This window comes from Erythrolamprus reginae, chromosome 3 (genome assembly GCF_031021105.1).
Source record: "Erythrolamprus reginae isolate rEryReg1 chromosome 3, rEryReg1.hap1, whole genome shotgun sequence".
Classification (NCBI taxonomy): domain Eukaryota; kingdom Metazoa; phylum Chordata; class Lepidosauria; order Squamata; family Dipsadidae; genus Erythrolamprus; species Erythrolamprus reginae.
Genome location: NC_091952.1, coordinates 118683872 through 118699738, shown reverse-complemented (window position 1 = coordinate 118699738; position 15867 = coordinate 118683872). Strand labels below are relative to the sequence as shown.

The 15867-nt window shown below is 34.0% G+C and overlaps 1 protein-coding gene across 3 annotated transcripts in view; it reads right to left on the bottom strand.

Moving 5' to 3' along the window:
* The window catches only part of CDC14A (cell division cycle 14A), a 62547-nt gene that overhangs the window by 43941 nt on the left and 2739 nt on the right, over positions 1-15867 (bottom strand). For all 3 annotated transcript variants that reach the window (XM_070746458.1, XM_070746459.1, XM_070746460.1), the window contains exons 3-4: positions 4469-4544; positions 1500-1592 (exon numbers count right to left, since the gene is read on the bottom strand). In XM_070746458.1, the coding sequence (XP_070602559.1) occupies positions 1500-1592; positions 4469-4544 (169 nt within the window). The remainder of the gene's footprint in view (positions 1-1499; positions 1593-4468; positions 4545-15867) is intronic.

Sequence of the window (15867 nt, the reverse complement as noted above, 5' to 3'; positions counted from 1 at the left end):
AAGATGGGAGTGGGGACTGGATTTACCAGGCAGTCTCAGTTGTTAAGTTCCTACTGGCTTCCCCATTAACTTTTCTTGTGAGAAGCCACCAAAATAATTGGAAATCATAATCATGTCACCACGGCTTGTTATGATGTTGTAATTGTGAGCCAGTCAATGACTGCAGGGACATTGCCAGGTCAGAAATAGTGCTTATAAATAAACAGGAGGAAAAATAATATTAATATTAATATAACTTTTAATTGCTTTATTATTGCTAGCAATGTTTAAATCAAAATACTTAGAATTTTCAACACAATGATTTAAATAAAAAAAAAGATACACAATGCCAGTAAAACTGCACTGTGTTGTGTTACAGTAGACAAGCAAGGCGCTACTCCCAAGATATTACATTTGGCCTTGGCCTAGTTTATCTGCAGTGAAAGGGTTTCCTGTAGGACTACTAGAAAAAATCTGTACCAGAACCCTTAAGTAACCTGGATGAAGATTAGATACCAAAGAGGATAGGCAGCTTAGTGACACAATACAAGACCTCAGATCTCGTCTGCCTTTCCACTATGAAGTATCAAGGCAAACATAGTTTTCATAGTTATTCCTTGCTTTCTTCAACACAAAAATAAAATTCAAATTCATTTGCTTGCAACATGTTTTGCTGCTTTATAATAAGATCATTTGTTTCAATTAAGAAATGATTATCTTAAAAGGAAAATTAAGAACATAGCTATTTATATGAAGTTATTCATAATGCCATTTCACTTCATTCACTTAAGAGAAACAACATTGTATAGCATAGTGAAATACTAATTACAGTACAAAGTAATGCTAGATGTTGTATTTATTATAAATAAATAAATAAAATAAAGCAAACAGGATATGTGCATATTACCTATTTAAATTAACAACACTGTATATTAATAAAGACCTATATGAATGTTATAAAATGTAATACAAAGCTCTTAAATCACAATATACTAGCTTTTTTCCAAGTTCTACAAATTTTGATCATTCATGTAATAAAATACCCAAAGAAAGGTTTCATTTCTCAAAATATTTTTTTTAAAAGTAGGAAAACATCTAAAAGAAAACAAATGCTGTGTTTTACAGTTGTGTAAAACAAGAATGAGCCTGCAGACCCCACGGTCCTGATGTTATAATTTAGCAATAAGACTTCATCAAAATTCAGCAGTAATTTGCCACCTTATGTTGATGGCATAATCTTTCTGCTCCTGACTCCACCCTTCATATCTCTCTTGCAACTGTCTAAATGACTGGGGGTGGGGTGGGTGTATAAATTATGGGAATGAGCATAGGAGCCAGTGGGAGACAGATCATGTCCATCCCCTCCCAAGTAATACTTTTATGGTTGGGAACAGCTTAAAAATGCAAATGGGAACTGCTTCTTTACAGAGCTTTCTCACTGATTCTTAAAATCCTGAAAAAACAGGGATGCTAGCTTCTCAGCAACTTCTCATTAGAAATGCACAGCCATTGATACTTACTGCGTATGCACCTATTAAAAACGCCGCATTTGCTCTTTTCCGTTGGTCAAAGCTGGTATAATACACAATTTTCTTTTTTGATAGACTGAAAGACTGTTTAAGATACAAATAAATAAATACATTAGGAGACCCCCACAAAATGATGCCAAATGTCTCAGCTCAGTCACTCTTCAGTTTAAGAGACTTCTGGCATGTCTTTTAAATCAGGTTATATATCCTGATCAAATTTAAACCACAGCATAAAGAAAGTGCTCCCTAATCCCCTCCCCCATGTAATGGAAATATTTCTTCTTTGCATGCAATTCTATAATCCCTCTATTATCTTAAGGGTAGGGAATCAGAATATCCACCCCCTCCTATCTCATGAATTCTAAGGCAATGCTTCCTTTAACATTACTGTGCTTCAGGCTTGTCTAGTTCAGAGGTCCACAACCTCTGGGCCACAGCCCACTATCTAGCCATGGCCTAGTCGGAACTGGGCTGTGCAAGTGGCAGACTGTTGCGCAGGCACGCAGCCCAACTTGCACAAGCAGTGGGCCGGTGTACACGCACACCCGTGCACAGCTCAACTTGCAAACATCGAGTGCATACCAGCCTACCGCTCATATGACCCAGTTCCCAGTTCATCTGCCCATACATGTAGCACCTACCATCACAATTGCCCAGCAGCTCATACTTCATAGTCCTGTCATCCTGCTCGCCTGGTATGCAATGTCAGTGCCTCTTTCCACATTGTGGTCACATGGGGTCTTTGCTTAACAAACTGCCATAGTTATGGCATTGGGGACTGGTATTACCATCACTAAGTGATGCAGTCATGGCATGTCACACATTAGAACATGGTTTAGTGATGGAAATTCCATTCCCAATTGCCATCATAACCTGAGACCTACTTTTTTGTCTTATTATTAGGTGGTAAGAAGATGAGTAATTACATACATTGTTTCCCACAAGTCTCTTATGAAAAAAATATATTTGTGTTGTACATGAGTAAACAAGGTGAAAGTTTACTTCAAGTATGATTTTAAAGGACAAGATCTTTTTTTTTAACCATGCACCAACCGACTTGTATTTAAGTAACCTCATTATTTCCAACTTTATTTCTTAACTTTATTAGTAAATATACTGTTCATGTCATCATTAAGAGGATCTAATCTCCACGTGAAGCAATATATTGAACATTTAGTTAACATGTAACCCAATTCTATTTATGTTTATCTAGAATTCATGGCACAGTCCCATATTTGTGTAGAATGGCACTATAGCATTCAAGGAAACAAAACTTTATATAGCTTTAATATTTCAGAGAGATAATAAATGTAAATCAGCTTTTTTGTAGTACAAAAGTCTTTTGCTTTATTTAGAAAAATGATTTTTGTCTTATTAGGCAAAATATTCAAACTTTGGACAGCAATAGAGTTGTTTTAAAAGTTTCTATATATTCCTAGAACAGCCCTCTCAACTTCATTAAAAGCTGGAGAAACCATAGTTTCTATTAGGGTACTATAAAATTGGAAAGGTTCTACTAATTACAAAAAAGGTTTGTCAGATAGACTCTTTATAGAGCCTTCAGCTCACCCACCTTCACAAATATAGCATGCCATCAGTCGCTTATTTATTTATAATGCTGCTTCTTTGATCCATCTGGGTATTATGATACAGAAGCATATTAATTGATCTAATATTTAACGACTAGGGAAAGATAAACCCTTAGCAGAAAAACTTTTAAATACAAGTTTAATTTTTAATAAAAGGCAAAAGGGTGATTAAAAATCACAAACAGTCTAGATGGATTTGAAATAAAAATCTTCCTGTGGGAAAATACTTGTTTTAAATTCCATAAAAAAATATAATACTGTACAGATTTTGATAGTTGGACACTAGAGGGAACTAGAAGGAACTAAAGATTATAATTAAAGGAGAAGAAAATTTAAATTTGATTTACAAATACAGAATGAAACAGAATCGTCTAACACTGGAGATACTGAAGTTTATTTTTGAACAACAGATCCAGAAGTTAATTATAAGAATGCCTGCCTCTTTAGATAGAGTATTTAAAATACCTTATGAAAAGTTTTACTGACAAGATTACGGATGATTTGAAAGTAGATTTAAAAATTATAGGCTACAAAAGTACACTGGACCTACAAAAGAAACCAGCTGATGTCTTTATAATTAAGGGAGATATGCAAAGAACAAACATAGTGATCTGGATAATATTCCTTTATTTAATTTACAAAATAATGTTATAGCTTCAAATAATCTGTGAGAAGGATTAAAAAATATTGGAAAGAAATTAAGATTTAAAACACTATTTGAAGGAATTAAAAATCAATAATTGTTAGAAGGAAGGAATATAAAATTAGTTTATTTGATAAAAGTTGAAATAGATATTATTTCTGGAAATGCTTCATGAACTTTTGCTGACATAGAACTGAATTGACAAGGATTTGTTTATAAATAAGAGATGAAGAGTCCTTGGCCCTCTTTAAACTTGGTTGTTTTCTTGCATACATTTCATTATTCAAACCAGAGCATCTATCATCCATGCACTAGTTTGGGTAATAAAATGTCTATAAGAAAACCACCAAGCTCAGTGAGCTTAAAGACCCCTCACTTCTTTTTCCCTTGAAAAGGAAATGGGATATGGGAATAAGAAATCATTTGTTATACTTTAAGAGAAGGTGATATTACTAAAATTATTTACACTTGTTATGAAGGAGGAAGTCATTTCTTTATATATTTCTTTACTATATTTTTTTAATGTAAATTTTTTTGTTTTGTCTTTTTTCTGCACCTTCTACTATTCTTTTTCTTTTTTGTTGGCATTCGTTTTTATTGTTCACTGTAATTATTATAAAATTACTGTTTAAAAAATCAAATTACCAAAGCTAAGCACTCACCTATACCTCTGAAAGCTTACAGAGATTAACAAAATCAATAAAATAATAATAAAATGACATCCTTACCTTTAATTTTTTGTTTAATTTGCAGCAGAATCGATACACCAGAGCCAAGTTTAAAGGTCCAAAATCTGCATAAAAACTAAAAGATATGTATCCACATGAAATACTGTTCAAAGTAATTTGAAGAGCTAATCAAAAACTTCTAAATCCAAGTACAGTACTCCTTTTATTAAATAGGTAGTTTGCTATTGGCATCTTTTATAGTTATACTGGTAGCTGCATTACAACTAGAAATGTGTCACTCTACCCATTTAATATTTTCTGCTTTGCATCACTTATTCTCAACTGCAGGTCTACAAAAAATCAATTGGGAAATTGAAGTACACAATAGATACCAGCACCATATAAATATAATCAATCTCTGACTACAATAGTGATTAGCTAAGCAACAGTTTTTATGCAATTTTATCATGATGTTTTTAGGACTTTTATGCATAATGCAATTAAAGATTCTGTAAATTCCATATTGACCTATTATGTTTTTGCAATTTATAACCTGGATAATGTACTGTTCTACAATTAGATGGAAGATCAAACTCCACTTTGCAATTTTGCTGATTAAAGTCCATATATTCCACAGTTCAGAACTTCAGAAATAAAATGTAAATACACCAGAAATATATTGCTCAAAAAAATAAAGGGAACACTCAAATAACACATCCTAGATCTGAATGAATTAAATATTCTCATTGAATACTTTGTTCTGTACAAAATTGAATGTGCACAACAGCATGTGAGATTGATTGTCAATCAGTGTTGCTTCCTAAGTGGATAGTTTGATTTCACAGAAGTTTGATTTACTTGGAGTTATATTGTGTTGTTTAAGTTACTTGGAGTTATATTGTGTTGTTTAAGTGTTCCCTTTCTGCTTTTCTATTTTAGAAAAATGTGACAAATGCCCAACAATGTAATGATGGACAATTTTTTGTAGAGAGGGACTATGCTTTAAGAACTGAAGAAATGGCTGGCTGGAACTGAAGCAATTTAACATAGTCCACATATTAGCCTAAATGTTACAAGCAATACAGATAAACCAGTGGAGCATTCTAATTTATGATTTTGCTACACTGTTATGAAGAAGACATAATAGCTTCATTGAATATTTGCGCAATTTGGTTAAATTTATAATAAATATGGATTTGTAACAATAGCTTTCAACACTACAGATCCCCCCCCCCCCCCCCCACATTTTCACTTCAAATGAGAGGGACATTCAGGTGTAATAAGTTGTTCCACTATAAATACATTTATTTACTAATAATTCAATCCGGAACATTTTATTGGTAAGAGTATATATTATACACTAGTAATCTGTATTTTTGTGGCTCACTAAAATGCCATGAGAACAGTAATTTTTAATGGGATGTTACCTCAAGGATCTAGCAAGTTCTATGTTCTAATACGTCATGTGGTATATTGAACAATTAAAAGTACAGTAACTGAACAAAACAAAACCAACTGCAACATTTTCAGCAGTAAGTTACATTTTACAAGAAAAAACAAGCTATTTCATATGGAAACAGCTAAGGCCACCCATAAAATATGCTGCACAAATGAAAGGCCATTGTAAATTAACAAGTGAAGTGTGACATGATCATCCTAGATCCCCTTACAAAGAATTGAGTAAGAGCTAACATTCCTCTTGAATAATCCAATTACCAGTTCCTAATTCATTAAATAATTAGAAGGCTGACTAATTCAGCTCTGTATCTAACAGTAATGTTTCCCTGTTTTAATAACAGCCATCTTAATAAAGAAACAGTACCCATGAGTAGGACAAAGAACTACTGTTAGTTACTTGTAAAGCTTTCTTTACAAAATATCTGCCAATTGAATTTGATTTACAACAGGTAGCACTTGAATCCTACAATTGGCTCGTTTGGCTTTTTATTTCAACTAGCAATACACAGGCTCATTCATATTTTTTGGCACAGGTTCTAGTGTTTAATTATAAAGTATTTAAAAAGGCTTGGCACACTTATGTTGAGAGTTAATGGCATTTTAATAATGGCAGCTTGAACCTACATCATCAAAATAATGCTGCTACCAAATAGATGCAATATATTGCTTCATTAACAATAATGAAAATTATAAGTGAACAAACAAGACTTCTATCATCAAGTGGATTTATTTTTCATTTTCTAAAATAATAATAAAAGATTCAAATTATCCCTAAAAAATAGTACAGTAGCACAGATTTGACATTCAATCCTTGAACATAATCTTAAGGATAAAGGATCAAACTATTTAAATAACACAGTGATAAAAAAAGTGTCTGTAATAATAAAATATATCAGCCTTGCATAATCCAGAAAACCAAAATGTAAGAGTTAAATGTGCACATGTCTATATTAAAGCAAATCTTGTTCCTAAGTTATAATAGTATGGCAAAATCATCTTGAGGGATGAGTGGAAGAGAAGCTGTTTAGGGAAGGATAAGAGAAAGAGGAACCTCAGTTGCTTAATGATCAGAGAATTAAAACTACAATGCATTCATAGAACAACTTTGCAATGGAATTTTGTTGTTTATGCAACAAATGCAACCTTCCTCAGTGGTCACATGATTGTATATCAAGTGCTGACAACCAGATCGCATTTATGACCAGCTGCAGTATTGCAGAGTCAGGTCAACATGATTTGCTGTTTTTTTGCTTTTTTCCCCAGCAGAATGCAGCAAAAAATCCTTATTAGATGTGGTTGGATTTGCTTAACAACCATATTGGGTTGCTTAATGTCATGATCTTCTTAACCACTGTGATGACTTGTTTAATGACTGCAATGACTGGGCACAATTATAATTTTAAGACAAGGACTACTTGTGTCTTCCTGAAATGTCCATAGGTTAGGGCACTGATGACAAACCTTTTTTTTTGCTCGAGTGCCAAAAGGGCGTGTGCATGTGCCCACACCCACAATGCAATTCCCTCCCCCCTGCACGTACATGCACAACTCCCCACGCTGTCCCCCCGTGTGGGCACATAGACTTCACTGAAACCTCCAGATTTCCCAGAAAAGCCTCCTGATGCCTGGGGAGGGTGAAAAACGGCCCAAAAACCCAATTGGAAGTTTGTTTCCAAACTGCCGGTAGCCCTTTGGGTCCGTTTTTTGCCATGCATAGGCTCCGGAGGCTTTCTCTCATCTTCAGATATGGCTCCGCATGCTACACATGGGATAGGTTCGCCATCACGGGGTTAGGGTAAAGAGGGCAAGATGGCAACAGCAATGATGGGATCATAGCTCCACTTGCATTTAATGTTTGCAACCACTCATTTGTCTCATTCTTTTTAAAATTCCTCTGACAATTGAGAGACAATTTCATTGTTGAAAGGTCTCAGATATCAGTGAAATACAAAAGTGTCATGAAGCTTTTGAACATAGAGTACTGTGCAACAGATTAAACTGCTGACTGTCCTTGAAAGGTCATATCATAACAATTTTCAAGCATTTCAGCTTTTTCTTTTTGTTGCAACAACTTACATGACCAGACTTCTGGAAATGATTACATACAGGCAGTCTCTGATATGCAAAACCTTCCAGGTTCACAGAGGAATGGTGGATTAGGCTAAATCTCCATTCCATTTTAATCCTGCTGTGAGCAGAAGTGCAGATCAACTGTAATCTCCAATTAGATCAGCGCCTCTAAAGAAAGGGTGTTTTATTCAAACCCAAATCATATATAGTAACTAATCAGTATAGAAACAAATAAATTGCTTATAAACAGAAAGAAGTTCAATAGTATGGTCAGAAAATTGCTGTATTTTAAAAGAAGAAATTTTCTTGAATGTGAAATAATTTTAAATATTAAAACTATTAAACTAGTAAAACTCAGCACTGAGCTTAGAGATTTGTAAGCACCGAGTCTTGAAAAAAATCTACCATAAATTTAAACAATCACAGCAAATTTTGTTAACTGACAAAATGGCAACACTGATATGTATTCCAAGCTGGGTAAAGTGCACATATTCTGGCAAAGAAATCTAAATTGATAAAATTAAATAATTATTTCACTAAATAAATGGCTAATTGTGACAGATATAATATATATTTAAGAGTAATTAATAAAATACTATTTGCAGATACATCAAATTATTCAGCATGATAAAATCTCTTGAAGAACACTTTTCTCTAAAATTGCCTGCTTGGAAATGAAATGAAACAGAAATTTCTATTCAAACTAGTGCAATGTGATATACATCAAGTAAAAGATAAGCATAATTATATGTGAGTACTTGATAAGATTCTTTCAAAGATTATACTATATTATACCAAGAAGGAAATTTAACACTGCAAAAGAAGCCTGTAAGCATATTTTAATAATCCCACTCAAGTCTAGTTATAATAATATTTATAACACTTCATGGAAATTCTCAAGACAGATTACAGTTCGAAAAATACAGGATATGTGAATATTAAAATTGACTGTGAGACTGAAGTAGCAATGTTATGATAAATATTTGAATAATTGGGCACCTTTAATTCAGACAAGTAGCCAACACCTTATTAATAACAAATTCAGTTATGTACTGAGAAATGTGACTTACAACTATTCCTCAAACTCCCTACCGTCTCATAATCAAATTTCTGGTGCTTGGCAACTGGGATGTTTTTTTTGATGATTGCTGTATCCCACTATCACATGATCATCATTTATGATCTACCCAAGAGGCTTAAGACAAGCAAAGCCAATGAGGGAAGCTGGATTCGCTAGATGACTGTGTGACAAAAAAAGGTCATAAAATTGGGCAGAACTCCATATTCCTGTCAAAAGTGTGACCGTAAATCAAGGATTACCTGTAAAACATGGTGACTAAAAAGAATGAGAGACATTCACAGAGGAACTAAAAAACTCTGCCTCCCCCACAAGCAGTAGAATTTGAGATTATCCAAAGCAATTGGGGACAAAAAATATGTTTATTTGAAATGAAAGCTAGGTTGTGACTTTGGGCCAATCACTGTCTCTCTCAGCCCAAGCCCAACTCATTTCACAGGGTTGCTATGTAAAATAGAAGGAGGAAGAAGTATTGTATATATTTGACATATTGAGGTATTTATAAGGGTGTGTGTGTGAAAGTCTAATCAACAAAAATATAAGAAGTAATTGAAAGTAGAGGATTCATTTTCATAATACTGTATTGCATGTAGCACTCAAAAATTACTTTACTGAAATATAATAAGAATTCACTGATAGACATGACTAAACTGTTATTTGCTTTAAAAGCTGTAGCTATGCATCATCTATAAAAGACAGTTTGCTACTAATCACAAAATCCTGGGAGTAGAGAATAAATAGCTAATAATATATTTTCTTGGAGGGGTCTGAAGAATAGCTGTCTATCTCTTTGAGACAAGGCAACCAGTCATTTTGTAACTGAGCACACCATTTTGGTATGTAACACTAGGAACTTTGACTATCAAATCTATTGTCGAATACATTTTAATTGTACGAAATTGACTTGCCCACTGACAAAGCGACAAGAATGCCTACCTATGGCAACCTCAGCAGTCTATTATGTATCCATATAAACACCTCAAATAGACATTGTTCTCTTTTAGTCAACAAAACAAACCTCTGAGTGGAGGAAATAGCACGGTTATACATGGGAAGATTTTGCATAGGTAAAAAGGACTTGAAGAGACTGCTGCTGAATTTATAAAGACGATAAAGATTTAAAAAACAAAATGTCTGTTGGGAAGGGGGAACTGGAAAAGGTTGGAGAGATATTGGCCCAAGGTGAATTTGGACAATACAGACAGCTTAACCTCTGTGGTTGGTTTTAGTAAGGAACAATGTTGGCTAGTGAACCAAAAATGGGCAGGGCAGTATTACATACTACCTGTTGGTTCAAGGGGAAGTTGAAGTCTTCTGAGTGCCCCTAGTGGAAGCTTGGAGAAGAACAACCAAAGATCCAAAGAGAAAGTAGCACTATGGTCCTTTTTAGTTTTTCCAAAAGATCTCTGTGAAAGACTGAGGCAGGACAGGAAAGACCAAGTTCTACCAGGCAGGCACAGATAGAAAACCAGCCGCAGACTGAAACAGGGAACGTTAGCTGCTGTGTTTAATTCTTACACGCCCCCCCCCCCCCCCTCAATAGAAAGTAGATAGGACAAATGTTAAGATAAACAACAATTTGCAAATATTTTCAGTGGAGAAATAATTTGCTATATAACAACTCAAGCCACTATGATAATCAGGCATGTGGACAGAGGAAATAAGCAAAGAACGGAATGTAACTATCCAGCTGGAAATAACTCTTGCAAAGGAAGGTGATGAAAAGTTAACGTAAACACTGGTTTAATTGCTTTCTTCGTAAGAAACATTCACAAGAGGAACTTTGTGTTATGTCTTGCATCAAATCTTATGAACTGTTAGAAGGCTCTATAAAACCACACTACATATCTAACATACTTCAGAAGTTCAGTTGGAGCAAATAAGCAATACAACATCAAGAACTGACACTAAGCCTCTACAAATGTATCCATTTTGGGGTCCTGGTAGCAACTGAGTACTGGGCTCCCCCCAAAATAAACTGTTTATACCGCTCTGATTTTGCAATATGTATACAACAATAGTGTGCAATGACAATCACAAGATACAAATTCCAACCTTGCTGAAAAGCCTGGAGAAAAAAAAAAGGGGGGGGGGTTGAGGTAAGAATTGGAGGGAGTTAAAAAGGGCCTAAGAAAATATCAAATATCACACAATATATAAACATTTGTTCAACAAAAATCCAGAAATACCAATGAGTTTGAACGCTAATTTCAATAAACAAACAAGAAATATTTCAAATCACATTAATTGTATTTCAGGGGGGGAAACTGTATGTTTGCAACCAAAAGCAGAATAGGCTTACATATCTAGTTGTCCTTTGGAATAATTTCAATTTAGTTAAGGCCAAGGAGAACATTCTTTTTTTTTTTTAAGAGTGTGCATGCATTTATTTTAGCAGCTCCCAACATTGTAACTGCTTCCAGGTTGAAACTTTCTATAAGGTTAACTAAGAAAACCCCAGGAGGGAAAAATAAACTTGGGATATAGCAGCATATAGTTGTCTCTCTCAGGTTTGTAAATATTTTAAACAATATAAACTAAGGTAGCTTGTACCAAAGATTATAAAATATTAAAGATATAAACCAGTGTATTTTTTTTGGGGGGGGGCTGTATGTTTGCAACCAAAAGCAGAATAGACTTATAGTATCTGGTTGTCCTTTGGAATAACTTCAATTTAGTTAAGGCCAAGGAGAACATTCTAAGACAATGATAAAATTAAGAGGCTACTGTATCAGGATTGCAAAAATACAGATTGCCACTAGATTTCCTGCCTCGCCCCTCTTATTCTTTATTTTCAGAAGGTTATAAACTATAACAGTGATGGTGAATCTGTGGCATACGGAGCCATATCTGAGGGCACACAAGGTGTTGTTCTATGTCAGCTGCAGTGTGCATGCACATACTGGTCAGCTGGTTGTTGGCCTTCTTTTTGGACATTTTCAATCACTGCAAGCTTCAAAAACACCTCCTGAACCCGGCAAAAACTTCCTGAATTTGGCGAAAAACCTCCTGGACAATGAAAAACAGCCCAAAGGGCCTACCAGAAATCTGTATGCTTCACTAAGGCCTGTGTGCATGTGTGGGGAGGCAGCACAGATTCAGAGAGAAGGCACTTCATTTTGGGAATAGGTATGCGCATACACACTATCATGCGCACGCACACCCTTTTAGTACCTGAGCGAAAAAGGTTCACCATCTCTGAACTATAGAGTATCAAAGTACTAAATATATATATATAAATATATTACAATCATATGACAAAAATATGACACTATCAATGTATGCTATAAAATATCATAAAAATCTATGCCAAAGATCACATTGCTTCATCAGGATTATCCAAAAGGTGCTTTTCAAAAGGCAATTGGACTTTGTTTTTCCTTGAAGACATTTTGATTCTTATCCAAGAAGCTTCTACAATTTTAAACTGAAGAAACCTCTTGGATGACAAACAAAATTTCTTCAAGGATGAAGTCCAGTTGCCTTTTGAAAAAGTACCTTTGGGACAAACATGAGCTAGATGACTGAGAATCTCCAGAGTCATTCTCTGACTAGCAGAAAATATTGTCTTTTCCAGAAGAGGAAAGTTATACATTTTCAAAAGTCAGTCCTTAATATTTGTAATAGTGTAGTATCACTTATCCAATTTTTCAATATTAAACTTTTGCCCATCCACTATACCCAGTATAACCGTTGTTCCTCAAAGAGGGTCAGATCCTGGAGTTTTGATACATAGGTAATTCTTCACTTACAACAATTGAAATCAGAATTTCCATTTACAGCTAAGCAAGGTGGTTGTTTAAAAAGTTATGGTGGATTTTACAACTTTTTTGCCATGATTGTTTGTTTGTTTGTTTATTTATTTATTTGACTTATATGCCGCCCCTCTCCGTGAACTGGGGGCGGCTTATAACAATTCAATAAAAATACAATATATAAAACACTTTTAAATCCAATTAACAGAATAATTATTTTTTTTAAGTGAATTAAGTGAATTATTGCAGTTATTAAACAAAACCAACTTTCCACATTGTTTTTACTGATTGGAAACCACCTGGGAAGGTCATAAATTGTGATCACTATCCCAGAACGCTGCAACTGTTGTAAATACAGGCCAATTGCCAAGCACCCAATTTTGATCATGTGACTGTGAGGATGCTGCAACAGTTATAAATATGAGGATTAGTTATGAGTCCCATTTTTCAGTATCATTGTAACTTGGAAAGGTCACTAAATAAATGGCTGTAAATAAAGGAGTAACTGTACATTCAACATCACATTATCTTTAATATTGAGACGTTTTCCCATATAATCTACGTATGCACATTAAAAGACTATTCCAGAAAAGTATCAGATATACCCATGCCATATGGATCAATGTTTTGAAAAGTTTTGTGTATGTCCAAATGAAAAACATCTAACCTTTTGAATGCATTCTTAACTAGTCCAAAACATTCTAACTGCTGTTTTTTGATGAAGCAATTTTATTCTCAAATCCACTGATGCCACTTTAACATTATTAAGGATATGTAACCACTGATAATGGCATTAATAGAGAATCCACATCTTTAGAGTAGAACACCACAAAAGGGTAGCAAAGAGATACAGAAATCTGTATTGCTACCTAATGGCTGGTTGGGTACTTGCAGTCCAGATATAGTAACCTAGAACTATTACAGCAAGCTTTAAGTACATATCTCTGTTGAAAATAGCTAGTTGTGAATTGGTAGTCACCATTTCTATTTGGCAGATTCAAAGCTAATCATTCAATCCAATCTAAATAGAATAAAAATACAATAGAATTATTTTATTGGCCAAGTATGATTGGACACACAAGGAATTTGTCTTGGTGCATATGCTCTCAGTGTACATAAAATATAGATTTGTCAAGAGGCATGTGGTACAACACTTAATGATTGTTATAGGGGTCAAATAAGCAATGAAGAAACAATCAATATTAATAAAAAAAATAAAGCTGTGCATACCTTTTTTAATGTTAAAATGTGTCAAAAAAGGACAACATGAAGAGCAATTAATGCAGGGTTTGTTAAAATTGGATTTGTTAGAGAATCAAAATCACTAAAACCAAGTGAAAAATTAAAACTGAAGGCATGTTTAATTGAAGATTTAAAAAAATTACTGATAAGGAAATCAAATAAAGGGGCTGCAAAATAACAGTAGGAGAAAACTCAAAAAAGAGCAATTGGCTATAGAAGAAGCAATAAAAAAATTACAACTAGACATAAATAAAATCTTCAATTATAGTAGGAAAAAAACAGTAACTGCTATTAGAAAGCAGGGTGCCTGGCAAAGTACAGTTAACTACAGCTGTTGAAAGAAATGAGTACTACAGAAATAGTAGTGGTGAGAGATTTAAAAGCAGGGAAGAACTAAAATAATCCTTGGCTTCAACAGAGCCATTAACTTCAAGCTTCAAATACAATTATTTTTCAAGGTGGTGTTAAGCAATCATATGAAATAGGAAGTGAAGAAAGAAGTAAAGTTTCTGAAAAGAAAGAAAGGACAGAAGAGGAGGGCGGTAACACTGAAGGATCAGAATAAAGGATACCTTATTTATATGTCGTAAAAATGACATTCTTAACAAAAAAATACATCAGGCTCAAATTGTTTCGTAATATGGCCAGGGGACAACTTTTTTTTAGTGATGACTGCATGAAATTCAAGAGGCATGGAGGACAGAGTAATGATGGCATGATGTCACCTTTTTAGTATTAAAATAGCAAATTGATCAGTCTGCTTGTTTTGGGCTTGATTTCAATAAAGAGCAAAAAACCATTTCACTGTAGTTCAGCAATCTGCAATCAAAGTTCAATAGTGTAGTTCAATGAGGCCAAATGCAGCTCAGAAGTAATACTCATATAGATATCCTTTCCATCAATACAAAATTTCAAATACAGTACTCTTATTAATCTAAGTTAACAACTATAATGGGTGTTAAACAAATAAATGTTTAAGCATTGACATGCAAATGTTTCTATTATTTTTTCTATGAACATTTCATATTGCTGTGTTTTAATTGCCATACTTGTTTATCGTTTGGATAGCTTTCCCACAACACTGTATCTGTCCAATAAGAAATCTTAAATCTTAACGCAACGGAGCTAAGATTTAATGTAATTTTAAAAACCCTCAATTTAGAAAGCTTCAGTACCCAAACCTAAATATTCTGAAATAGTAACACATTAAAATTAACATGCTAGGCATGCATCGGGTGATTATAACAAAGGCTCTGAGTTTTCATCAGCATGTAAAACTTTCACCCAAACCTTTAAACATACCATCCATTAGCAACAAGTATTATTTCTCAGATACATGGAGGGAGGGGGAGTGTTTTTACTGACGCTGTTACACAGCATTGTTTTTTCTCTTTTCCAATGAGTTTTGATATCTGAAAACAATTGATTATATTCTCATGTCTTATAGGTATGCAGATGGCACATCAAGCTATATTTGGATTAAGATAGACTAAAAATTCTTATAAAGGGAAATTATATCAGACCTAAATAAATATTTGAACAAAGAACGTGATATTACACTAGTTACTGCACAACAGACTTTTTAAAAATCAGCTTAGGAGGGGGTACATTTTTTAAAAGATTCCATTTATTATCTGAGTTAACATCTAAAGAGAAATGTGTATGATTCAATAATTAAATCTGTAATTGCATACACTTAAACCTACTGAACAAACCTCCAAGTGTTTACTTTTTACAACTGCACAGAAAGTCACAAGGAGTTCTAACTGACCTTGTTTACATCTCTGCTAAATAGTAGTATGGATTAGGCAAAAGCATGTATCTTTCACAAGCAAGAATATTTAACCAACTACTGT